Source organism: Castor canadensis, chromosome 13, assembly GCF_047511655.1.
Source record: "Castor canadensis chromosome 13, mCasCan1.hap1v2, whole genome shotgun sequence".
NCBI classification, from domain to species: domain Eukaryota; kingdom Metazoa; phylum Chordata; class Mammalia; order Rodentia; family Castoridae; genus Castor; species Castor canadensis.
Genome location: NC_133398.1, coordinates 34,541,621 through 34,568,546, shown reverse-complemented (window position 1 = coordinate 34,568,546; position 26,926 = coordinate 34,541,621). Strand labels below are relative to the sequence as shown.

The 26,926-nt window shown below is 49.3% G+C and overlaps 1 protein-coding gene across 1 annotated transcript in view; it reads right to left on the bottom strand.

The window, feature by feature from the left end:
* The window catches only part of Gabbr2 (gamma-aminobutyric acid type B receptor subunit 2), a 342,858-nt gene that overhangs the window by 56,707 nt on the left and 259,225 nt on the right, over positions 1-26,926 (bottom strand). Inside the window, exons 11-13 of the mRNA XM_074051393.1 lie at positions 26,664-26,796; positions 13,418-13,525; positions 4,369-4,491 (exon numbers count right to left, since the gene is read on the bottom strand). Coding sequence (XP_073907494.1) covers positions 4,369-4,491; positions 13,418-13,525; positions 26,664-26,796 — 364 coding nt within the window. The remainder of the gene's footprint in view (positions 1-4,368; positions 4,492-13,417; positions 13,526-26,663; positions 26,797-26,926) is intronic.

Sequence of the window (26,926 nt, the reverse complement as noted above, 5' to 3'; positions counted from 1 at the left end):
CACCTGTGATTTGCTCTTTACATTCCTCTTGTCACGTTGCTGATATTCATCCCAACATTTCCTCCTTTTGGAAATGCCACAACACATGTACCCATCCCATTGGTAAGGCACAGTGGGCAGCTCCCAGCGTGGGGCTCTCTTGATCAGTGTTGCTCTGAACACCCATGCTAGGGTCTTTCCTGGTACGCGGGTGAGACTTGCCCTAGGGATGTACCCTCATGGTCTCACTGGGCTGTGGGAGGGGCTTGTGCACGTCAAACTATTTTCCAAGTGACTGTGCCAAGGTACTGGCTTCCGTTTCCTGTGTCCTCCTAGCACTTGGTCAGCCAGACAAGCCACCTATTCTCCAGATGCACCTGCTTTGCCTACATGCCCATCCCCCCTCCTTTGCACATCCCTGCCTCCCTGGTCCTCAGCTGAGAAGCTTCTTTGGCCCTAGGAGGCCAGACTGGGACTCTCCTCAGGCTCCTCAGCACCTTGGACTCTACCAGCAAACTGGCCCACGTGCAGAGCCAGTTAGCCACAAACTTGTCTGTGTCCCCTCTTGCTCCAAAAAGCCCTGAAGGCAGGCCATCTCTCATCACTGTGGCCTCTCTGGCATCCAGTACAGGGCCCAATGCATAGATGGGTCATGCTATGGACTTGCTGGAAGTTGTTGGGTATGTGAGGGCGGGGCTGAAGTTAGGTGCAGCACACCGGGAGGCTGGAGGGATTGTGATTCAGACCTGGAGGCTTATTGGTGGTACAGAGGCTGGTGTGATCTTGGGCAAATCACTGAACCTCTCTGTGCATTTTGCAGTTTTCTCATCTACTAATGGAGAAAATACTAGCTCCTAATTCCCAGTGTTGTTATAATGATTAAATTAAATGAGTTCATATTTGTAAAGCTTTTGGAATAGTTCCTGGTCTAAGACAAGTACAGTATCCATATTTATTGCATAAAAATGAATGAGGAGGGACCAGACTGCCTTCTCCAGGACTTCCAGGGATTTCTATGCCCTGGACACCTGGGTGCTCTCTCAGAGGGAGAATCTCCTCCATGAGTCCTTCCTCTTATTCTTCAGCCCTTTGTCCTATTTATTTACCTCCAAGTGCAATCAGACAGCCTCCGGGCACCATGAGATCAAGGGCTGAGGCTGCCATGAATTGTCTGTCCTCATGGAAAATGCCACAGGGCCCTGGGTTGAGCAGTGTGAGGCTCTGTCCCAGGGAGCTGGTGTGGGGGGGTCTTCACTCCACAGAGTCCTGAGGGAGGAATGTTCAGGAAGTTGGGGAAGGGAGCAGGTATGGCAGTGAATCCAGGGACATGTCTCCATAGTTTGTGACCCCGGTACTGAAAACTCAAACCATTTACTTAGTAGAGAACATTCTGGAAGGGGGCAGAGGTTTACAAAGCTTTGGAAGTGTAACCCAGAGTGAGGCCTGGGGTCTTAAGATGTTCGGAGAGTCCAGAGCAAACCAAGGAGCATGGGGAGGTTAGGGGAGGAGGGGACAGACTGCAAAGACCTTTGATCACCTCCCCTCAAGCCTAGACTTTTTTTCTCACTGAAGATTCTGGAAAAAAGCAGTCCCTCAAAGCAGACTTCAGGACACCCCACCCCTGGGCATGTCGTTCAACCACCATGCTGTGCCTGACAGAGAACGGTCTGCGAGAAACCAACAGACAGCTTGGCATCACTTGGTGGAAAAACGACAGTAACCTGACAGGGCTGTGCTTGACAAATCAAAGGGCTCTGTTACCATGACAACGAGCAACGGGGGGGGCGGGCAACCCTAAAATAAGAGCAGAAAAAGAGGTACTGGCCAGAAAGATTCGAGACAAATTTTAGCAGATACCAGGAGGGAAACAAGACAGCAGAGCATACATGGGTCTCGAGTTGGACCATCCAGGTGCCCAGGCAGGACCATCCCCCTTCCCAGACTTGGTTTCTCATCTATGCAGAAAGGCCCTTCTCACTTTGAGAACACTGCCCTGGAAGGTCTGGGATGTGCTAGGCTTCTACACAGAGTCACTAATGGCAATACTTACTATAGAATGAAAGGAAAAAAGTTAAGACCCATGACCCGACGCCATCAGTCAGACAAATCCAACAGCACGAGGTTTATCCTGTTAGAGTGGGGAGTGGGGAGACAAACAGCACTGGCTTCTCAACTTTCAGAGTCTGCTGACATAGGTTGACACCAACCTGCAGGCTTTTCTCTGCCACTGCAGGAGTCCCGGGACCGCTGAGCACACTTGGCCTCCATGTTAACTTAGGGGAACGCTATAGCCTTCCAGCTTCTAGAACTGCCCCGGGGCTTATCATCCAGCCCCCTGGGGCTGGTCTCTGGTCATCTGGCCCAGCTCAGGCCTCCCCATTGGCTCTTCCTCACTGCCTTTACTCCTCTCCCCTGATTTCCTGGGCCCTGTCTTCCCTTGATTCTAATTTGAGGCTTTATCTGCAGGTGTGAAGACATTTGCCCCTCTCACCCACTTTGTAGATCTGTGACTAATGCACAAAGAAAGACAGGAAAGCCTGGAACATGGCAAAGAAGTGTCCAGGTGTTGAGGGAGGGTGGGCTATTGGGTGAGAGGGCAGTTAGTGGTGTTGTCACTAACCTGCTAGGCAAGTTATACCACCTCTCATCATTAAGATGGGGTTAACCATAGCTTCAAAGACTGTTATGAAGATTAGACAATACATGATGCCAGCTGTCACCATCATTGCCCCCATCACCACCACCACTATCACCATCACCACCATCACCATCACCACCATCGTCATTGTGGTTGTTATTACCATCACCTCAGCCTCTCCCCAGCTCAGGGACCCAGCTCTTCAATGACAGCTCTTCCAAGTGTGGACAGCTGCCTGGATTTTTACATCCTGGTGCTGGGTGGGGAATTCCCATGGCCTCGAGTGGGTGGAGAGGTGCTCTTTTGCCAACTGGGCACAATGAAGGGTGACCAGATATCGCCTTCCCTCTGGAAAAAGCCTGTCTGCCTGAGTAACCTCAGCTGCCTTCTTGCCCATGGGCACAGCCAGTATCACTCCATCCTCTTTGCAGCTCTGGCCTCTTCTGCCTGGAGCCGTTTCCTTTCTGGAGGGCACAGAAGGTGGTCGATGGTGGGGCACAGAAGGTGGCCGATGGTGGGGCACAGTTCTGAGTCTCTTTTCAAAATGGCCTAACTCCTCACTGGCTGCATAACTCCTCACTGACTGCATAACTCCTCACTGACTGCATAACTCCTCACTGGCTGCATAACTCCTCACTGACTGCATAACTCCTCACTGGCTGCATAACTCCTCACTGACTGCATAACTCCTCACTGGCTGCATAACTCCTCACTGGCTGCATAACTCCTCACTGGCTGCATAACTAACTCCTCACTGGCTGCATAACTCCTCACTGACTGCATAACTCCTCACTGGCTGCATAACTCCTCACTGGGCAGCGTAAACCCTGTCGGTCTCAGGATGAACGTGGCTGGCTACCTTACTTGCCAGAGAGTCCTTTTGTTTAAAAGGATGAAACCCCGTCCCCAGTGCATCGAACCACCATTTCTGGTTTAGTTTAAGAATACACACTAAGTTCCAGAAAGAGGTTTCCCTAGCAATGCAGTGAGAAAAATGGAGGCTTTCCATTGCCTTGGTTGAATTTGCTATGTGGACGTAAACAGCACATCCCAGGAGAGCCAGCTGCATGCCACAAAGGCTGTTCTAGCAGAAAGTCAACAAAGCTATGACTTCCAAGGAACTCAGACTTCCCTGGTGTTACGATATATACAATTAGATATGTGATATATACAATTAAATCAAGACACACACATATATACCCACATTTTCTGATATAGAATTTTGCTATACATAGCCCAGACTGACCTTGAACTTGTAATTCTCCTGCCTCAGCCTCCTGAGTGCTGGGAATAGAGGTGTATACCACCATACCTTGCTTATATATATATATATATTTAACCGCACTTTTATGTCAGATTCTTTATCTTACAACAAACAGGATATCAAATGTGTGAAAGAAGTATTCTGCCCATCACCTTGAAGTTCACACGGGAACTAGAAAGCGCTACCAGAATGTCTGTTCCCGCAGGGGACTACTTTAAAGGAGGACCATGCACTGTGATTTCTCAAAAGAGGATCAGGACGACGGGGCCTGCTGCTACAGTGTTTGAGAACATACGGTTTTAGGTAGCCCGACATGTCCCCTTTACTCTGCATCTATTAATATTGCTATTAAATTGTTTCATGTTACCTGTACTCGGCCTTCCCGAGATAACGCATGTCTTGAGTGGAAGGAAGTGACTTAGCAGCAGTCTGGCTGTCCTGTGTCGGGGAGCTGTGCTGCAGGCCTGCTCCAGCCGCAGCTGCTTACCTCCATGCTGTACCTTTCCACCGTCCTCCGCAGGGGGTCCACGGCCTGCCAGCATATGAGGATGCACAGGTCGATCAGCAGCATGCCCCCCACGATCACCAGCAGCTTCTGGTCCTTGATGATCTGCAGAGGGAAGAAGTCGAGGGGCAGAATGAGGAAAAGCATCCCCTGGCTCAGCTGAGAGGCCTGGCCAGGGAGGCCCCTGGTTATGGACTCAAGACTTCCCACCACCCAAGGAAAAACAGCCAAGTTTCTTTGCCCAGCATTCAAGGACTTTCCTGAGCTTGGTCCAAACAACCCCCCAAACGCACATGTGCACTTTGTTGAAATCTGGCTGTTTCTACATCTCTGACAAGGGGTGATTTTTGCCATATTATTTCCTGCCTGGCAAACTTCTAACATTCCTTAAAGACCCAGATCAATTGTCGCCTCCTCCATGAAGTCCCTTCTAGTTCCCTGAGCAGAATACTTTGTTCACATCTGTAATTATCAGGAGTAAAATAACACTGAACAACGAGAAACACAGCTAGCGTTTAATGAACACGTACTCTCTGCCTGTCTTTCAGTTGATGATTTCATGTGCATTGTCTAATATAAAGGCAGATGCTATCACCATTTCCATTTTACAGAGGAAGAAAGAGACCTGGGGGAGCTCTAAGTAACTTGCTCAATGTAATTAAGCTAAGGGGTGATGGCCACTTTTTTTTATTTGGTGGTTTTCAGGTTTGAACTCAGGGCCTTGAGCTTGCTAGGTAGGCACTCTACCACTTGAGCCACTCTGCTAACCCATGCCACCTTTGAACCAAGCTCCTCCTTTTTCCAGAATTCACGTCCTCAAACATTTACAGCACCACCTAGTATCACATGAAGTGTGTACATGACTGCCCTCTTTAGGAAATGAGGAAACCCCAGACAGAAGAGAAGCCTACTTTATTTCTTTGAGTACTCTTAGCACCTAACAGGTAAATGTTTAAGGCCATTATACAAAAGAAAAATGCAGGATGAGAGAGAGAGAGAGAGAGAGAGAGAGAGAGAGAGAGAGAGAGAGAGAAAGAGAGAGAGAAACTGATTTGCCCATGGCTGTATAAGTAGCAAAAAACTGGAGCCAGGCTGGGGATGTAGCTCAGTGCTTGCCTAGCATGCACAAGGCCCTGGATTCCATCCCCAGCACTACAAAAAAAATAAATAAATAAATAAAATAAAATAAAATAAAATGAAGGCAATATTCTAATCCAGTCCACATAATTTCAAATCCTTCCAAATTCCACTGCCCCATGCTATCTCAAACTTCATACTTGAGCCTTACAGATGGAAGGACCTTACTTTATCCCACTGACAAGACAGAATTTCTGGCACTCATTTCCAAAGGTCACCTGTGCTCCATGCAGGGCATGCCAGAGTCATGGAGGGGAAGTTGCTAGGCTTAGTCTTGAAGTCTAGGCATGGTGCTACCAGCAGGAAGTAGGGGAGACCTCCAGGGGTCAGACACAGCCTGGGCAAGTGCCCATGGCCTCAAAGAGCCTTGTGGTCAGCATCAAGTTCAGAAGCCTTGTCCAGCATGGCTCCCTGGCTCCTTGGGAATTTATTCCTTTTGCTCCACTTTTGCAAGGCTGGAAGGGAGCTGTCTGATTTCCAGAGGGCAAGAGTTCAGCCAGGTTTCTGCAAAGCACAAGTCAGGGGTTTTCTGAGTCCTGCTTGAAAATTCAAAGAGAAGGCTTTGCCAGTGCCTCACCCCCACGTAAATTACTTTGGTGGATTTGATCAGCAGCACTTTCTTCCTGTTTTCACATTCATTCACAGAGAAGCTTCTTGAGTTTCTACTTCTCTCTCTCTTTTTGGTGGGACTGGGGTTTGAACTTGGCTTTGCACTTGCAAAGCAGGCACTCTACTGCTGGAGCCACACCTCTAGTCCATTTTGTTCTGGTTTGGAGTTGAGGGACTATTTGCCAGGTCTGGCCTTGAACTAAGATCCTCCCGATTTCAGCCTCCCAAGTAGCTAGGATTATAGGTGTGAGCCACCAGTGCCGGGTTCTACTTCTTTAAAAATGGCCTTAATTATTAAAAGCAGACCTGGTGATAGTTCTTAAGTTCTGTCTCAGTTTTGTTTATTTTTCTGTGAGTCTTTTTCAGAACAACTTCATCACATTAACTTTTATTTGTGTGGTGGTTGGGTGGAGGGACATAAACCTTCAGTGAGTGAAATACAGAAGAGTTTGGGCACTGACAGCGTTTGTCCCCAGGCCACTCACTATTAATGGACAGGGCTGGGACTCCTGCAGTGTGATAAAGATATTCTAGGCTGCAGAGATGGTATGCGCTGTATTTCTTTTCATATTCCTTCATCTCAGGTCAAGCCATCAATTTTTTTTTAAGACAAGGTGTTGCTATGTAGCCAAGTCTGGCCATGAACTGACAATCCTCCTGTCTCAGCCTTCCCAGTGCTGGGATTATAGGCGTGGGCTACTACATTTGGCTCTTCCATCAAACTTTAAAGTACTTACTAGAAGGATTTGAAATTACACAGACTGGATTAGAATACTGCTTCCATTTTTTTTTTTTTGTAGTGCTGGGGATGGAATCCAGGGCCTTGTACATGCTTGGCAAGCACTGAGCTACATCCCCAGCCTGGCTCCAGTTTTTTGCTACTTATGCAGCCATGAGCAAATCAGTTTATCTCTCTCTCATCCTGCATTTTTTCATTTGTGTAATGGCCAGGAGGGAGGGGGAAGGAGCAGGTGAGGGAGAGGAGGGAGACTCATGCCTTATTCTCTGAGTATGGTATAAAGGAATGAACACAGGTTATGGAATTAAAAGACCTCATTCTAATCCCAGGTCTTGTCAAATGTGATCTTAGTTGAGGTGTTTAACTTTGCTGGGTCTCACTTTCCTCCTTGATAAAGTGGGACCACTGATCCCCAAGTTGCTCAGCTGGTATAAGAATAAAATGAGGTGATGTATGGAAAAGACTCAGTACAAGGTCTGGCTCAGAGAAGATGCTCCACGAATGGTAGCTGTCTGACTACCATTACTTGGGGTATGAGAATCAGTGATTCTGTTTATGTTTAGGAGAGTGACATCTAGGGGCAAAGGGCAATATTGCATCTCAGCTCTACCAGTCATAGACCTAATCAACAGATTCATGGTGGGAAGGTGGGAGAATAAGAGAGGCCATATCTAATTTCCTCCTGGCACTATTCCCAAAGCCTGGCACTTGACCAGTGTTTGTGACTGAATGGATTTAGGCTAAGTACTTATGAATCACATTTGATTTATTAATTGGAGAAATATTTGAGTTCCTATGCTGAGCCAGGCTCTGTTCTAGGTACTGGGGACAAAGTAGCAGTGAAGAAAGAATAAACATTGTGGCCTCATGGAGCATGTATTTTAGTGGGGAAGACTAATAATTAAACAAATACACCAATGCATATACAAAATACACTACCAAAGAGGTGATTTAAAATATCCTTTTTTTTTTTGGGCCTACACTTTGAGCCACTCCACCAGCCCTTTTTTATGGTTGGGTATTTTCGAGATAGAGTCTTATGAACTATTTACCCAGGCTGACCCCTCTGAGCCAGCTTTCTCAAGTACAAAATGGGGAAATAACTATACAATCCACATTAGGTGACCAGAGCCTGGTGCAGCAGAAGCCAGCTATCATTTCTAAATATCACTTTCCCTTGTTAGAGTAGGGAATAGCAAACTACAGATTTTGCTCACTGTCTGCTTTTGTCAATAAACACAGTCTCACCCATTCATTTACATGTCTGTCCATGGCTGAGAAAAATATGTCTCAAGCCATATTAAGCTGAGGGAGCTACAAAAGAGAAAGCCACAGGATCTCATGTATTTACATGTGACTCTTTACAGATAAGTTTGACCTGACCCCTGGTTTAGAAAAAAAGGCGTTTTTTTTTAATTCTTTTAAAAACTACAGATTTTGTTTTTTGGAGACAGTGTCTTGTTATACAGCTCAGGCTGGCCTGGAACTCAAAATGTAGTCCAGACTGGCCTCAGCTTCTGAGTGCTAGGATTACAGGTGTGTGCCCCCATACCTGGCTTGACTTCTCTCTCTCTACATAATTGATGGCACTTGGGTTTGAACTCAAGGCTTTGTACTTGCAAAGTAGTGCTCTACTGCTTGAGCCACACCTCTAGTCCATTTTGCTCTGGTTAGTTTTTGGAGATGGGGTCTCAAGAACTATTTGCCCAGCTGGCCTCGAATTGTGAGCCTTCTGATCTCAAGCTTCCAAGTAAGTACGATTATAGGCATGAGCCACCAGCAGCCAGCGACTTCAGAATCCAGACTGGCCTTCTGGTAGGGTGCTAGAAAGGAGCACCCTCTGAGGGGAAGGCAGTGTGGATGATCCGTGAGTGGTGCGGTGCGCTGTCCTGCCCTCCTGCCATCACTTGGATGGCTGATTCTTCCAGATGGCTGCTTGAAGGCCTCCCCTTGGCATTTCCTTAGGCTGAGCCCAGGTGAAGGTCAGAGGGGATGTCCTCAGATGCTTTGCTCATGTTATTGTTGGCAACAGCACCAAGTCATATTTGTCCTTAAGAACATCTGCCCCAGAACAGAAGGTCTCATCTCTTAGTTACTGCTTCATCTCATCAGTTCAATTTGGTCCTAGCGAGAGGCAGAATAAAGCCTGTAATAAGCTTCTCCATTTAAGATCTCATGATTGGTCCTTAGAAAAAATAGTAACATGTTATAAAAAATCTGAATTTGGGAGCATTAAGTCACTATGTGTCAATACTTTCTTTAATAGCCTCTTTTCCCTTAATGTCTTAAAAAATATGACCATCTGGGGTGAAGCTTGTGGATATGTGCTTGGGGAGAAGGCCTGCCATCATGGGTAGAGGGAGAGGAAGTGGGCACTAAGGAGTAAGGGAAAAAGCAAGAAGACTAAATGAAAAAAAAAAAAAAGACATGACTGCATTTAGAAATTTATGTAAATCTATAATGTATCAGTAAAAAAAATATTAAGGGGCCCACTAGAAAAATCCAAATTTCTCTAAAATAAACCTAATAAAATAAGTCAGTCACACAAGGACAAATATTCAGCTTACGTGAGCTTCCCAGAGGAGTCAAGTTCAGAGATAGAAGGTACAAGAGGGCCTGGCTAGTGTTTAATGGGTATGGGGCTGCAGTTGGGAGATGAAAATACTTTGGAGGAGGATGGTGGTGATCATTGCACAGCAATATGAATGAACAACATGCATAGCCAAAGCTTTGGGGGACAAGATTTGGTCACCGATTTTGTTGTGAAAATGGCTAAGGCCAAGGAACACACCACTGTGGCATGAGGATGTTGATGGAGGTGCTCTAAGCTCTCTAGTTGTGCCAGGAATGGGAAGCGGAGTGTGTGGCGGAGAAGAGAAGTGGGTGCCTTGTGGTAGATCAAATGCCTGATGATCCTGGGGACCAGATTATGTCAAAGGCCCCGACGTTCAGAGCGAGGCTCTGCTCCATGATTCCAGTTTTTTATATAACTAAAGTTGGTTTTGTTGTCGTTGCTTAGTTTTACTGACTTTTAACATTGTGGTGAAACACAATTTACTATTTTAACCATTTTTAAGTGGACAGTTTGGTGGCATTAACTGATTGGAAGTGACCTTGTGTGATTGGCACCTACTGACGTCAGCAGCCTGAGCTGTCTCTGCTCCTGTGTGTGAAGTTTAGTGCTCCTGTACCCTTTCTGTCCCTGATGTCACCCTCACCAGTCATGATGTCACTTCTCCCACTGGTTCAGATGTCCTCCTCACCATCAGTCTTCTTCTAGGTCCCTGGGGACACAATCACAGTTCCCTGATGTCCATCCCTCCCACCGTCTAGACCAGCATCAGGTACCTCATGGGCCCTGCATTTTACTCCCCATGGTCCTTGACATTGTTATCCTTAAAAAACAAAAAACAAAAAACAAAAAAAAAAAAGAAAAAAAGAAGAAAAGGAAAAGTAGTAAAAAACGGGTTGGGCCATTTTAAAGTAAAAAAACCAGAATTATAAAAGGTGGGTGGGTCTTCCTTGTCAGAAGAGCCCTTTCCTTGGGTGCCCTGCCCCCCACAAGCCTGGGCTCCCAGAGTGTGCACACACCCTCGGCTGGAGCAAGGCCCCCTTTCGTCTCCGCAGTGCAGGAGGAAGGGGCTGAGCTTGTGGTCCCTGGAGACCACAACCCTCACCAATCCATAAGAACTTGCAGACTCGGAGCACTGAAGTTTCCCCGACACGTTGTGGATTGGTGCCCGTCAAAACGTTCCTGCTCAGCAATCGCTCGAGGAAGGGAACACAGTGGCCAGGTCTTTATTACTGGTGACAACTTGGATGAGTCACACACTAACACAAAGGGATCAACACTGATTTCTTCCACACCAGGATGGGGCTGCATCAATGACACAGCATCTCTAGCCAGAGCTGCAGAGCAGGAGGGTCCAGAAACCCCTCAGACCAGCGTCTCTCACGCTCTGACCAACGCTGCCACAAACGCAGGCTCCTGGGTCCACCCCAGCATTCTGGTTTCTTAGGACCGGTGTGGACCTAAGAGTTTCCTAGACGCTCCCAGGCAAAGGCAGCCCGCTGTGAGCAGCCCTGAGCCAGGCCAGATGTCTAGCTGTGTACGTGCACAGTGGTCCTTCGATTCCATGGGTTCAGCCAATACAGATGGTTCACTTTGCTGTTAGGCCTGCAACTGCTGCATCTGTGCTAAACATGTACAGACTGCTTTTTTTTTCTTGTCATTATTCCTGAAACAAGATAGTATCACAACTATTCACACAGCATTTACAAGGTAAGTATTATATTGTAAGTAATCCAGAGGTGATTGAAGGGATATGGGAGGAAGTGCACAGATTCTATACAAAGACTAGGCATTTTATAGAAGGTACTTGGGCATCCTTGGATTTTGGTATCCTGGGTTGGGAGGGGCTTGGTTCTGAAACCAGTCTCCCAAGGATACCAAGGGACAATTGTGTCATCTGGGAAAGTCTAACAATTACTGATGCTGAGCTATGGCTCCAGAAATTTGGGCTCAGCTGGTCTGAGCTGGGTGACTTCTTGTAGCTTTCAAAAGCTGCCATGGGACTGTAACCTGAAGCCATGTGGCCCAGCCTCTGTCACAAGGGCTGCCAAATCCCAGAGAGCAGCAGGGAACACAGGGAGTGGGAGATGGATCTGGGCTCTTCCTTCCCTCTGAAATACGGCCTGCAGTTTTCCTGACATGGCCTGGGTGATGGGCAGGGACCAGAGAAGGCAGCATCCACTCCATCCCACCTGGAGAGTTAGGTGCAGCTCTGAAAGCTGCGTTGGCAGTGGAGAGTGAGCCTGACTGGTGAGAGGCACTACTGGGCACCAGGTAGGGGCCACAGAATCACGGCTTAGGAGATGCTGTTACTATAGTATGTCTCCATGTCTACAGGTAAGAAACGGAGTCCTAAAGGACTGAAAGTGTCGTCTAAGGTCACATGGCCCAGCAGAGCCTGTTTGCCTGCTGCCCCACTGCCTGGGAAGGTTTGCTGTCTACCCCAGGTGCCAGATGACAGATGGCAGCACACACATTCTGGAAAGAACCGGAAAATCAAGAGTCCAGGTTCCAAAGGGTGGCCCACGATGCCAGGTCTGCTGAGGAGAGGTCTGCGAACAGGACATGCCCACATCAGGGGTTTCAAAAGTGTATGTAGAGGGGGGCTAGGGCTGAGAGGGGCCCTGGGTGGGAAATGCCTCCTCTCTCTGACTTTGGATCAAGGGAAGGCTATAAAGAGACCAGTTGAATGGCTTAATGGGGACCTGTTATCAGGGGAGCCCTGTGGTCTGCTGCCTAAGAAACCCCCCAAAAGGGAGGGCAGATGGCCAGGTGCTTGGAGGATGGAAAGAAAGGGGGGGCATCTCTGCAGTGTGGTTAACTGTGATTCAAAAGCTTGTACGGGGTGGGGCGCTGCTGGAGTCTCCCATGCATCAGGTGTGGCCCGTCCAAGCCCAGTTGGTGGACCAGACAATCCCAGGGTGGGGAACCTGAGGATGCTCAGGATGGAGGAAGATGCACCCACGTGAATACTCTCTGGAGATTATAATACTATCTCTGGAGACAGTCCCAGCAATGTGGGGACCCACGAAGTACCCATGAAAGTCTAAAAGGCCTAGTCAAATCCCTGCCTGGCCCAGCAAGCCTGCAACCCGGCAGGTTAGGCCTTTCCTGTCCCTGCTACCACTCCAGTGCTCTACTCTGGTGAGGCTGGATGCCCTGGTGAATAGGGAGAATTTCAGGCTGGCCAGCCTGGGTCTCTCTCCCGAGGAGGCTGGTGGCTGGCCTGCGTTGGGGAGGGAGGAGTGAGCCAGGTTGAAGTTTTGAATATTACAGTGGACTCCACTTGTTAGTTACCGGTTAGAGGACCTTCAAAGTCCTGAGATGCTCTTAATTTTGCCTAGGAACTGTGGAACCACTGCCAGAGTTTACAGGACAGAAGGTACAGTTTCTCTACGGCTTAAGAATCATGCCCATTCATCAGTGCCATGGCTGTGCCCACCCACAGGGTGGCTGCTTTCTAACTGTGTGGAGGCTGAGCGCTAGTCCCCTAATGGTGTCTTTGAAAACAGTCATTAAGTTAGGCACCAGCCCCGTTTGTTTTACAGCCCTCTTAAGGGCTCCCCACTGGCCCTATCTTGAAGTTCACATTCCTTAATGAAGCCCTTCCTTCCCGCCTCTCCCGGCCCCACCCATGCCCTGAGGGTAACATTGAGCCTCTCAGTCCCCCGACCTTCCCGACCTTCCCAGGTTCAGGCTGACACCCACAGGCACCCTCCACGAGCTTTGCAGCACTGCCTCTGCCTGACCAAGTCCCATTCGCCTCTAGATCTGCACAGGTGGCGTTTCTTACACCTCCCTGTGTGTTGTAAACTCTTCGTTAATCATCTGATTTTCCCCAGAGGCTGGGATGCCAGGAGGTGGGGACTGTGTTTTGCTTGAATTCCTAGCACACAGTAGGTGCTAATGTCTGTTTGCTCAAAAAATGCTGAGTAACCATTGCCAATACCCTAGAACAGAAGGAGAGTGATTACCTTCTTTTTCATTTTCACATTTTTGAAGATGGCGTGGACCCTCCAAGTCTTTGCAAACATGGCCCCAAAGGCAGTGGTGTAGCCCACGGTGAGAATCCAGGTTCTGACCTAGAGACCATGAGAAAACAGAGGTGTTACCATCCATCTGCTCAGGTGGCCCTTGTCAGGTATGTGAGCACTCAGCAGGGAGAATGTAGACGACAGGACAGACCTTCTCCCCTCTGCATGCTGGTCTCATTAGCAACCTCCCATCAAATTTCAATTTGATAGCTACTTCAATCTACCAGCCACTTGTCAGTCCCAGGGCATGGGGCACAGAAGAGTGTGAGACTCAGATCCTTCCTCCATCAGGCCCTCAGCCCAGAGACAGTCAGTCATAGAAGGAAGGGCAGAGGCCCCAGCACTGCTGAGGGGTCATTAGGTGATGGACCAATCCCCTGGCCTTCCCCCATTCTCTCCCTCCTTCCCTCTTGCCACCCAGCTCTTTTCCCTACTGCCCAGTGCAACCTCAGGAGTCCAGTGACTCAGCACCCAGTCAGTTGGATGCTGAGGCCACGTCTGGACCTTGGGGCCCCCTCAGGATTAAGGCCCTGTCTGACTCTCACCTGTTCCCCAGGACCAAGATATACATTGATCCCCAGCCCTGGCCAGCAGTTGATGGAGACAGCAGCCCTGATAGAACCTACAACCTGGGTCCCTGCTGGCTGGGACAGGTTGGCCACCGTCTGATAGTGACTGGAGGACTCCAGGATGCTCTCTCCCACTTGCACTGTCGTTATGCCAGACCTCACCTTCACTGGGTAGCCTGTATGTCCTCCAACACCCAAGACACTTGTAGACTCTAGAAACACTCCCACCTGTGCCCAAAGGTGCATTCTGCCTGCTCCTGCCTTCCCAGCAACTTGGATCACCAGCCTTTCGGTGACAGCACCTGTCCCCTGCCTGTTCTGTTTATGAAAACTGGAATTAGCTTGGTAAGTGAAAGGCTAACCGCCCTAAGTCAAGGCAGGGTGGCCTTCCAGCAATGGTTGAGGAGCCACTGATGTGTGCCTGTGGACAGTAATCCGAGGGACTTGGCTTTCATTTTCTTTAATTTATTTTGCATTCCAAAAAGAAGGGGAAAGTCAGACGGGCAGAGTGAGCCACAGTGCTCTGGAGGGGACATAAGATGGGACATGTCACCTACAATAGATCCAGGTATGCAAGAATAGTAAACAGAGGAGGGAGAGTAGGAGAATCAGGAACGGAGACTTGAGTGTCTCCAGCGATCAGTAAGACACTCTTATCCATCAGAGTTGCAGGGCGCCTCCTACACTGTCTCACTCATCCATCCGCGTGCAAGCTCATCTGTCCATTCAAGTGCTACTAGGCCAGAAGTGAAGAATAAAAAGATGAAAACAACAACAACAAAAACTGGGGTGATTCTTGAGCTGTCAGTTGAGTGAGAAAACCACTTAAAAGTGGGGAAACTGAGGCCCAGAGCATTTAACACAGTCTCCTCAACACACAGAACCGAGCCTGGAACACAAGGCCTTGACTCAGTCCAGCCACTGTCCCCCCGTGGTGTCCTGCTGCCTCTCCAGAGTCTGCTTAACCCAAATCAGGCACATTTATACCCAGAAGCCAGCTGCTCAGGGGTGAGGACACATGGGGAGCGGCTGACCAGTTATAACACACTTTTAAAGAAGACCATAAGACAGTATTGTTTTTCATTTTTGAGACAAGGTTTTTTTATGTGGCTTTGAACCCATGAACCTCTTGCGGCAGCTTCCTGAGTGCTAGGATTACAGACATCGTGGGTCACTGCACCCAGCAAGATCAGAGTTTTTCACAGGATCACAACACCAGTGGCCTACTAGCATTTCGTCATGTTCTATTTCAAAGTCAGTTTTAACCAGAGGCATACACAGAACACGGATGCTTCATAAAGGATGGAAACAGATGATATAATGTCATTATTTTTACCTCATCAGAGGCTGACAAAGATCTCTTATGTCAAGGACATGTGTCACTCCAGTGTGCCTGGCATTATTAATATTTCCTTTGACCTGTGTTTTAAAGCGATCACTCAGACCACTCATCCGTTTTGTGAGGGTTAATGTGATTAAGGCTCAATAATATAAATTAAGTGAGTTAAAACTCTATAATATAAATTGGATCTGGTGTCTGGAAATTGCAAGGAGTTGCCATAAACTGAAAGCAAATGATGTCTGAGGACGCCTAGGCAGAAAAGAGCTCACGCAGCTGCCTGATGATGAAGCTGGAGTTGGCTGGTGTCGGTGAACTTGGACTTTGGGTGGTTCCCGCCATTCCTTCCAGGATGAGGGTGGCTCACTGTGCTTGAATTCCTTGTTGAAAAAAATGTGGTTTGTGCTGGGCATGGTGTCCACATCTATAGTCCCAGCTTTTCAGGAGGCAGGAAGACTCCAAGTGTGAGGCCAGCCTAGGCTACAAAGTGAGTCCCAGGCTAGTCGGTGCTATGTTGGGAGACCCAAACAAAATGTGGCTTGTGCATGCGGAACACCTCATTCCTTTTGGGCATCTGGAAGTTTGGTATTGAGTAGGCAGGAGTGCTTATGTGACTGTCCCTAATAAAAGCCCAAGTGCTGGGTCTCCCATGGGTTTCCCTGGGAGACAGCATTTGCCATGTGCTGTCCTATTCATTGCTCCTGAAGGACATCTGTGTGTTCCTTGTGACTCCGTGGGGAAAGCTCTTGGAAGCCCGCCAGGGTCTTCCCTGGACATGAGGCTTTCCCTTGGCTTGGTTTTGCTCAGTGTCCTTTCACGGTCATTGATCATAGCTGTGAGTATGACTGGATGCTCAATCCCAGTGGATCACTGAACCTGGGGGCTGTGGGGGGGACTCTTGATACAGGCCCACCACTCTGGTGTGACAGACTGGCCAGCTACTATGTCCTCAGGAGGTTTTTTGTATGCTATTAGCAGACACACCCACTGGCCTGGGCCCAGGGTCAGCCCTGGTCTTCCATCCCATCTGGAGGCAGCTGTTACGACCAGGGAACACTGTGAAAGCAGGACAGTGGGGGTCACCAGCAGGGCTGCCCGCCCAGGCTGACTCTGCCTGTCATCTCTGGGCTACCCTCTGCCCGCCTCCTCTCTGTCTGTGAGATGGACTGGGTCCAGGACTGAGCTGAGCTGTCTGTCCCTACATAAGGGTTCTCCCTGGGTTGTTGTTCCCACTCTTGGACTCCCACCCCTTTGTGCTGACAACTCCTCCAGCCTGCATCCTCTTCCCAGCTCCAGCCTGCATGCACTATGTCACCAGAGGCCTAGACAAAATGCAGGTGTCCCACAAAGCCTTCACACTCCACAGCCCAAGCTGAGCTCATCAGCTCTGCCACCATCCCAGGTTAGGAACCTGGGAGTCATCCACTCCTCCCCACTTTCACTGTCCTATTCCATCTCCAAGTCCATCTCCCCCGACCCTGCAGGCCTGCTCACTGCCCCTCCCTGCACTCTGAGACACGGGTGCTAGGACTGCGCCTCTTGGACACTCTGCCCTGATGGAAGGACCATCAGGGACCAGGGCTGCCAAGAGGGACAGGAGGACTTGTGTGGTGTTGCCACCCACTGCTGTGTTGTGGCTGGATGTCTTTCTGCGGTGCTGGCTTTCTCTGGGACAGGAAAACCTCTTTTCCTTACCCTTTCCACTCCAGTGAGGGCTCTGGGGTAGCCAGGCCACCTCTGAGTGCCTCAGCCTCCCGTGTTTGCTGCCTTTACCCCACCTATACACCTGCAGCTCTTCTCCTCATGTGACCCCTGAGGTTCTGTCAGGCTATGTCTGATGCTCCATGTCACTCTGTATCCCTTGTCTGCTCACCCTTCCTCTGTCCCCTGCTGCTGTCCTATGCCAGGCCTGCCAGGTTGGACATCATGAGCAGGGACTCCCCTACCAGGGTCAGGACCTGGCTTTGTCATTATCACATGTGTGAAGTGGGCAGGTCACATAGCTCCTATGAGGCTCACTGTCTTTGTCTGTGAATATGGACAACAGTAATGTCCACAGCTTCTTGCAGGGATTGTGAGGATTTCCTGAGTGATGGTGTGGAAAGGCTGTGGGTCCCCATGAGCACCTGACTTTTGTTCCTGTGTCTGCAGGACATGAGGTCCCATGTCTGCCCTCGCCTCCTGCCCCTCCATCCCACGCTCCTGAGAGACTTCTCTGGGAAAATCCAAGCAGGTCTCCTGGGGTTAGCCCTTCACTGCCATGGAGCCCTTGGGTTAAACTCCAAATTCTTAGTAGGGTATGGTGCCCTGCTGCTCCCCTCACACCACAATACCCCTTGCTGTCAGGCCTGGAGCAAGCTATTTCCTCTGCTTAAAATACCATTCCTCACTCGCTCTCCTCACAAATTTTCATTTGTCCTCTGACGTCCAAAGGCATAGGCCACCTCCTCTGAGAAGCCCTCCCAGACCTAGCAGGAAGATGAGGATCGTCCCCTTCCAACGTTGGCCTTCATGCCCGTTTTGGCTGCACTGGTTATACCTGGATGACCCCATTGGCTTCCTCCAGGAGCCACTGGGAGGCAGGACCTGCCATGCCCACCTTTAATTGTCTGAGGCCAGAGGAGTGACCAGGCACGATGGACCACTTAGGATGAAATGAACTCTTTGTTACCAGAAATGTGCAAGTTGAGCCTGGGGAAACACATGAAAGGCACATTGCAGCACTGGTAGCAGAAGAGGTGGGGTTTGTGGCTTGAGGCCCTTTCATCCACATATTCAAGGAAAAGTTGGAGGACCCATTGGGTACTAGGGGAGCATGTCCTGTGGTCAGGGAGGTTTCATTTGATGTCCTAAGCACCTCCCTTCTGTGTGACTGTATAAAGCCAAATGAACTAGAAGGTTCTGAGGGACTGTAATGATTTTGTGTTCTGTCACCTCCAATATGAAGCCCTGCTGATTCATCAACACCAGACAAGCAGCACTTCACGCTTTCTCCCTAAGTCTGAAACATACACAGTTTATTCTGTGTGTGTTACTGAGGTTTTTTTTTTTTTTTTTTTGTCTTTTCTTTTTTGCTGCTGAGATTGAACCCAGGGCCTCGAGCATGCTAGGCAAGCTCTGTACCACCAAGCTACATCCCAGCCCTGTGTTACGGAGTTTGAACTCAGGACCTTGAGCTTTCTCTACTAGTTGAGTCACCTCCCCCTGAGTTCTTTTGCTTTGTTTTTTAGGTGGGTTCTTTCAATTTTTCCTGGGCTGACTTTGGACAAAGATCCTCCTACCTCTGCCTCCTGGCATGCACTACCACACTCTGCTCAATTTACTTTTCTAACATTAATGTCTTTCCTTTTCTTCCCTCAGCCATAAAGTACACAGTGCCCTTGCAAATTGCCTTAAACATACTTGTCCTGGGGTAGGGGAGACTTGGGGTAGGCACTGCCCATCTTAGCCTCAGCTAGGGAAAAATACAGCAACTCTCCAAATGGGAAGAAAAATCCATGTAATTCTGTTCATTGCCCTGCTCTCTTGATTTTACACAGGCATGCCTGACAGTGGGAAGGCCTTCCCTGCTCTTCTGGGAATCAGCAGGAAAGTTGACATACACCCTGGCCTCTTCTTGCAGGTCTGTCCTGATGGATGATGGGTGCTATGGTGCAGTAGCCCCTGGTCATCACAGACGCCTGTAGGCCCTGGGCCAAGAATGAGGTAGGACAGATTAGGGATAATGAGGCCTGGGAAACAGCAGGAATTCACAGATAAACACTGAATTAATGAATGGCTTGATTAAAAGCACACAGGCACTATTTTCTTTGCTTTAAGCCTTACACCTCTTCCAATAAGCTGCAACATTTAGTGAAAAGGCAGAGGGAGGGAAACAGATCAACTTTCTCCCTCTGACCTTGCCCCATGGCCCAAATGATCAGTGCACTCTAGGACTGAGCAAGGATATCTTAGAGAATGACACTTAGCCTGGAAAAAGAAATAGAAAAGTAATCATCAAAAGCTCTTGGGAAGATGACTCATTTGATCACAGAATTGTTTGCAAAGAAGAATATTCATCTCCAGGATGGACACTTGTCCTAAAAGGAGCCTCTGACAACACCCGTCCTTTGTTTGCCATTATGCCCCAAAATTTAGTAAACGGGCCGACCTTGAAAAGCTCTGGGTCCAATTGATAAGGCAGTGTGACAGCAAAACTGAAGGAATGTATCAGGTGTCCAGAACAAAGGGGTGCCCTCATCTTAGAGTAAATCAGGGTCAAACCCCTGACCTGCTCTTCACCATAAATATCCTTGATGTTAGAGAACGCATTGCCCCTGTTATCAGACGTGCCCACACCCATGTCTGGGCTATGTTCTAGCTTTCTATCTTCCTTTGCTTTGCTTTACTAATAAACTTTCTTGGTCAGTACCTCAGTGGGTCCTAAAATTCTTTATTTGTGATAATATCATGAACTCAGTACCCAAGGACCAGGTAGAAGCCTCCTCCCTTTTGGAGGCCTCTCTGGAGCCTCACTGGTTCTAGTAACAAGAGGACAGCTGAAGGAGGAAGCCCTGGTGGCTGGATACAAAGGGCAAGACATTCTCCTGTCATCCAAAAAGGGTCCACAGAGGCATTCTGATTCCTTCTGCCTGCTCGTCCCAGGCAATCAACAGTGAGAAGACAGGAAGGGAGCCCCAGACCACTGCATGTCTGAGGTGGAGAACGGGGGTGGCAGGGAAAGGGGAAGAGCAGCGTATGAAGCCTTGTCTTCCTGGGGCAGATGGCAGGGACACCCCGAGATGTGAGGCCTCCAAAAAGCACTTTCCAGAAGCACTGCAGAAGACCCTACCCTGCTCATGTGCACAGAAAATCCCTTAGAGTACAGTGAACTTAGAGTACAGTGAATCCTTTCTGTGAAAGCAAGTCACAGGCACATGTAGGGGCACTTTAGGACCCAAGCCAGGGCCAACAGGCATCTTAGGAGCCTTGAGTCAAGTCAGAGAAAGGCACCTCCTCTGGCAGGAAGGATTTCTGAGTCACTACTTCTGTGCCCTTTCAAAATGACTCCTCTCCTCAAGGCCCAGACAATCAAAGAGCTCAGCTCAGAAAACAGATCTCAGGCTGAAATTCAGCCCCCCTCCCCACCCTGCCAATATCCTTGTGCAGTGCACAAAATGGACAACTATACTTGGCAGCCTTGGCTCAGGTGAGAGAAGAGAACAGAGTGAGGGAAGAGGCCTTTCTTCCTCTTCCCCAAACGACCACCACGAATACCACACGATTGGAGTTTGGGGAACTTTCTGGAAGAAAAACATTCTCAAGATAAGTGGTGCATGTGTGTTAGGGAGTGGCTGCAGACATGGATAGATGACAGGAAGGACAGGCAGCCGTGTGGGAGGATGTGAGAGGCATCTCCAGGTTCCCAGACATACCTGTCACATGTGGTTAGCTTCCTGGATGCATCCCTCCACCTGACCTCTCCCCTCTCCCGTCCTGACTATCTCAGGGTACACAACACAGGGAGGAGGGATCCTTGTTTGCTTTTGTGTTTTCTGCTACACTGCAGCTCCTGTAGCAGCAACTGTGTGGTCAGCACCCGGCACAGAGAAGCACCTGGAAGCTGTCACCAGGTGGAAAAAGAACAGAGATGCAAAGCACCATGAAGGGTGTGGAGTGGCCACATGAAGGTGTGGAAAGGAGGGCCCCTGAAAGGCTGCTGGGAGGCCAGTAACATTCTGGTTCTTTCCCTCTCTCTCTCCCTCCCTCCCTCCCTCCCTCCTTTCCTTTCTTTTGGTGGTACTGAGGTTTGAACTCAGGGCTTTGAGCTTCTTCGGCAGGAGCTCTACCACTTGAGCCACACCTCCAGCCCTGTTTTGTTTTTTAATATGGACACTGGATTCACAGTGGAGTTCAGGTGTGGAGAGTTTTTGGGCAATGCATATATGACACATGTGCATAGATACACAAGAAATTAAACAATTTCTAAAGGAGCTGACTCAGCAGATAGAGGCAGCGGGAGACCTAAAGCTGAGCCGTGCTTTTGAGCTGGGTCTCACACCAGGTTCCAATGACTGGGGACTCCTGGCCAGAGCATTCCCCAAGGCTGGGCCTGTGCCATCTCACCTCCCTTGAAGCCTGTCTGAGGCCTGTCCAGCATTCCAGGTAGCCAAGGCACACATCAGCTTGGCTTGTCCCCAACCCAGTTGGAGCAGAGCAAAGCCAGGTAAGGCGACAAGTCACCAATTGAGCAGCGGCACCCTCAGGTTTCTCCAGCCCCTTCTTCAGCCCAGGTTCGCTCTGCTGCCAGCGGTGTTCAGGGTAAACAGTTACCTGACGTAGCCCCAGCATTCCTCACTCACTCATCAAGGTGACAGCATTTCTTTGGTTCTGACTATGTGACAGACATGGTATTGAGTGCTTTGCATATGTGTTCTCTCTCAATCCTTCTGTTATCATCCCCATTTTACAGAAGAGTAAGGCAAAGTTGGAGGTTCAGAGACGTTAGTAATTAAGCAAGGTCGCACAGATAGGAAGTAATGGGACTAGGATTTGAACCCAAGCAGTCGTACAGTAGGGCCTCTGTCTGTGCTAGACGCTGATGTATTCTGGGTGTGGATCCAAACTGAGTTCATGTACTAAAACCACTCTACACCAAGAAGGGTGAATTTTGTGGTATATGAATTATATTTATTCTTAAAGATCTGAATGGATAAAGACTGCGGCTGGGGTCTGTGCTTACAAGAACCCTAGGAGCTCAGTTGGCCATTTTTCCTGGAATAAGGTGGCCAACGACAAACAACAAAATCAACGGATTTTTTAAAAAAGAAAAGGACGAGACATAGCAGGCATCTCTCTGGCCCCGAAGAGCTCCTTTGCAGTCTCAGTCCTGCCCCTGGCACTGAAGGACAGGTTTCTGGCTTCCTGTCTTGTGCTATGGGGACAGAGAGCCCCTCCTGGCCAGGTGGTCGTGGGGGTGGGAGGAGGGGCTGCACCTGGCAGCAGAGAGCCAGCCCTGGGCAATCACAGCTGATGATACTGAGTTTCAGGTGGATGTGAGCTTGGGGAAATGCTGCCCCGGGATAGGCTGCAGGTCGGCCAGGCATCCCGATCCTCTTTGGAGTCCCTTCTTACCCTCCCACGCTCCAGCCGGGATTTCTGCCTGTGACGTCATAAGGAATATGATGCATTTTCTCTTGTCACTAGCCTGGCTACCTCACCAGCTGCTAGGGGCCAGGCTTCCCAAGCAGGGTCAGCTGGTCATCTGTGAGCAGGCACAGTTCCCCTGGCACTGCACACTGGCCAACACCCAGCCCTGTCCTCCTAGGCTGCTCTGTGTCCACAGGGGCCACGTTGCCATGGTGACACCACTACCAGCAGTGTCCAGGGAGACAGCACCACTGTAGCAGGAGCTGTTTGTAAGACTTGCTGAAACCAGCAGTGACAGCTGGAAGGTTCCAGAAAGGCTCAGCACTAGGACTTGTGTGTGAGTGTATGTTTGTGTGTGCACACAGAGTCACACATGCACCATCCCCCATTCAGGTTAGAACAGCCCTTCCGAGCCAGGTACAGACCCCAGAGGACCTGATCTGTGACTGTCACTGACATCTTCCTGTGGTGGTGTGACAGCTTACCACTGGGTTTTGTTTCCATATGAAACACTAGAAGGAAAGCAAAGGGGAATGTATAGAGCAGCAGAACACAATGACCTTGATGTACTAAGCCACATCTGAACCTGAAGTCAAGGTCTACCTTGTTTCCCAACCTTTACAGAACACAGCGCTGGACACTAAGAAATGGCACCGGACAAACTGTGATGTCCACTTCTCCTCCCTGCTCCCACCCCACACTCACCCCACATGTGGGACAGCCTGTCTGAACCCTATCCTTGCATGGGAGGATGGTTATGCCCATTTTACAGAGGGCAACACCAAGGCTGTGTTCAAGGTCTTGTTCACTGCACCACAGGCCCTGCTTCTCCTTCCTGCTCCCCACTCTCTCAGGGGGAGGTTTGCTAGGGGCAACCATTAGGCCAAAGAAAAGAGAACCAAGTCAAGAACAGCACCAAGACACACCCTGCAAGAGATGGAGGACCCACGTGGAGCCCCATGGGCCTGGCAATTAGGCTCAAATTCAGGTGCTCATTCCTCTCCCTGGGAATGACTCAGGAGGTGACTTCGTCTCAGCCCACATCTGCCCACACTTGTGCAAACCTAGTTCAATCTGCAGGAGTCCCTCTGTGCCTTTCCCCTTGGTCATGAAGGCGGGCTCCCCTTCAGATGACTCCAAAATGGCCTGGTCTGCCAATAAATTAATCCTCAGGGGTGGTGAGATCCAGACCTCACCCTCGTGCTTCCCGAGCCCTCGTGCTCTAGCTAATGCTGATTTGTAAAGCACTTTATGATTTATTCATGCCGCCTTCTCAGGCTTCCTAGGACAGCCTCCCCTCGACAAATGAGCACGACTCCCAGAATAGAACAGCAGGCTTCATTAAAAGAAAAGCCCGGGTGTGGGGGATGTCCCTTTTCTTTTCTTTTTTTTTTTTTTTTGATGTCCCTCTCCTTGCTTCCTAGCCCACCCCCCAGCGTTTGTAGAATTCAGGTCAGACTCAAGAAAGCCCTTGATCCAGAACAGCCAAGGGTGGCTGCACAGGAAACAAGGTGGGCTTCTCTCTGGGAAGGGGACGCTCCTGGTGGCAGTTCTTGGTCTCTGCCTTGGGTCTCTCTGCACCCAAGACTTGAACTCCACCCGCTGGAAGCATTCCCTGGGGGCTGGCGGCAAGTGATGAGAAACTGGGCAGCGTGGTCCCAGGAGGGGCGAGGACCAGGGGAGGGTACTAATATACTGACTCTTGGGGGCAAAAGAGGGTCCCTCACCTCTCAGAGGTGCCATTGAGGCATTTAAGCACTGTGTAAATTATAAGTTACTAGTCTAACCCCATTATTATCATCACGGCGTCCTTGGACTTGGGGAGGGGCTCTAAGCACTGTGGAGCACAGAAGTAGAGAGAATCCGCAGCCCCTTACTCAGGTCCCCCATTGCCCAGGAGAGCTGAGCATAGGCTGACAAAGCCCACAGAGGAGCCAGGCATCGCTCCAGGCACCAGGTGATGCTGAACGGGTCTTGCAGCTCTGGAACAATACAACACTCCCACACTGGCAGTCATCCTTCCAGCACGAGGGGGCACACACTTTGGGAAACAAACCCAGTTGACCCACTTCCACAGGGACTTTGGGGTGGCTCAGTGTCTTTGGAAGTGGGCTCCCAGTGCCCTGAAGTCAGCGGAGGAGGGGCTTTGTCCCCTGTGTTCACTGCTTGACTCTTGTGGTGGGGCAGGGTAATGCAGGAGAAGCAGCACTAAACTTGGAACAGAAAACGCTGAGTGGCAAGAGTGAGCCAAGTGAGCCCTGGAGCTCAAGGTGTGACTGTCCTCCAGGTCTGCCCCAGGAGAGGAAAGCGTCCGAGCATGGCTGACCCCACTGCCTTCTCAGTAATGAAAACTTGACTACACACATCTTCACAGAAGCACATCTGCGGGCATCTCCCTAGCTACACAGTGAAGAGTGAAAGCATGGATAATATCATATGAACTTTTTTCTGTGGTACTGGGTTCGAACTCAGGGCCTCATGATTGCTGGGCAGGCACTCTAGTACGTGAGCTACTCTGCCAGCCCCTAGTTTGTTTGTTATAGATAGGGTCTCTCTAACTTTTCCCCTGTGCAAAAGTTACCTCCTGAGTATCTGATATTATAGGTATGTACCACTATGCCCATCCCAATATGAACAATTTGTTGACATTGTGCGGCAGTCAGTCTGATCTAATCATGGGCCGGAGTGACCGTCACCTAGAACACAGGAGCCAGGGGCTGCCTCCTTTCCATGTGCTTTTCTAGAGCAGGAGACTAGTTGCAACCTTGAAAGTCTGAGGTTTGGCAGGGGAGGGGTTGCCGCACATTTTAGGGATTGCTGCATGTTTAGGTCCCTATCTACCAGCTTTCACCCGTCATCACCCAGCAGTAGGCAGAAAGTTCACAGCAGCAAACGGGACCAAGAAGAGCTTTGCAAAACAGGCCCGCATGACTCTCGACCTCCAGAGACACAGAAACTACAAAGAGTTGCTTTAGGATTCATCCGGTCAACACCAAGGCTTTGACCAATCCTCCAGCTCTGATCATCTGGAGACAGGATTAGATGACTTACTGCATGGGGGGACAATAAAGAGAGCCAAATGGCTCACCCTGTTCTGAGCGATCACGGTAGTCAAAATCCAGAAATAAATCCCACCAGGTCACCAGAGTCATAAAAAGTGGGCTGATGAGACTTTCAGCCAAGAGTTACTTCCAGTCAACCGCTAATTGCCAGTGCATAACCTCTTTAAAAAACAACTAAGGGGCATTTCTTTGGGCACTGAAGATTTTTGAATGCTAATTAATTTTCAAAATAATTTGCAGCTACACAGGAATCAGAGGTAGGAGGATCGAGGTCTGAGGTCAGCTTGGACAAAAATATAAGACTGTGTCTTAAAGAACATTAAAAGCAAAAAGGGCTGGGGACATGGCTCAAGTCGTAGAGGGCTTGCGTAGCAAGCGTGAGGTCCTGAGTTCAAGCCCTAATACAGGGTGGGGGAAACAATCTGTTTAAAATATAATAAATTATACTTGGTTGGGTTTCCTTAAATACACATGTCCGCAGTGGGCATGATAAAGTCCCTTGGGAGTCAACACTGGCCCTTGAATGTGAAAAACACCGCTCTTTATGCATAAAACACAGAAATACACATAGTGCCTACACAGTGTATTTCTGACATGAAAACTCCATGGGGGCATTATTAAAAAAAAAAATGTATAAAAGGCTCCTGAGGGGAGCAGTCATGAAAAATGGTTTGAAACACCACTATACGGAAAATAAGATGACAACTTTGACCCATGACTCAAGGTCAGCCACACGAGCCCGCTGGTAAGGGTAACAGAAGGTTTGTAAGGGTGACAGAAGGTTTGTTTCCTCCTAAGTGACCCAAGGATAATTCTCTGCTCCCTTTTCTGGGGTGTACAGTCATTTCTCAGGGGACTGATTTCCCGCCGTAGCCCATGAAATCCATTACCTTCATGTCACAAGCAGTGCTTTCGTGGGATAGTGATATCACACACATTGTGGAGTTGCACACCTGCTGAATGGGCCATTTCCTGTCCACCCCTGTCCTGCCACACATCTCCAGGCTTGCGCCTGTGTGCCTGATGTGACTGTCACCCAGGAGCTGCTATCACATGTGTCACATACCATTGGTCCAAGCAGGACTTACCGTGCAAAGCGTTTCAAAGGTCTTTTCTGAGACAAAGGATCCATCGAGGCCAAAGAGAAATATGGACGCGTAGGACAGCATGCCCCCAAGAATTATAAGGTTGTTCATGTAGGGACTTGACATCTTGATCAGCCTGGCAAGAGAAAGAGAAGGGGGTGACGGGTTTATGGAGCATCGTTCTTTCTCCCAGCAACGTTTTCTCAAAGCCACTGCTGCTTTGTGGGCGTGGACTACACACAAGCTTCCCAGCTGGGAGCACTGGG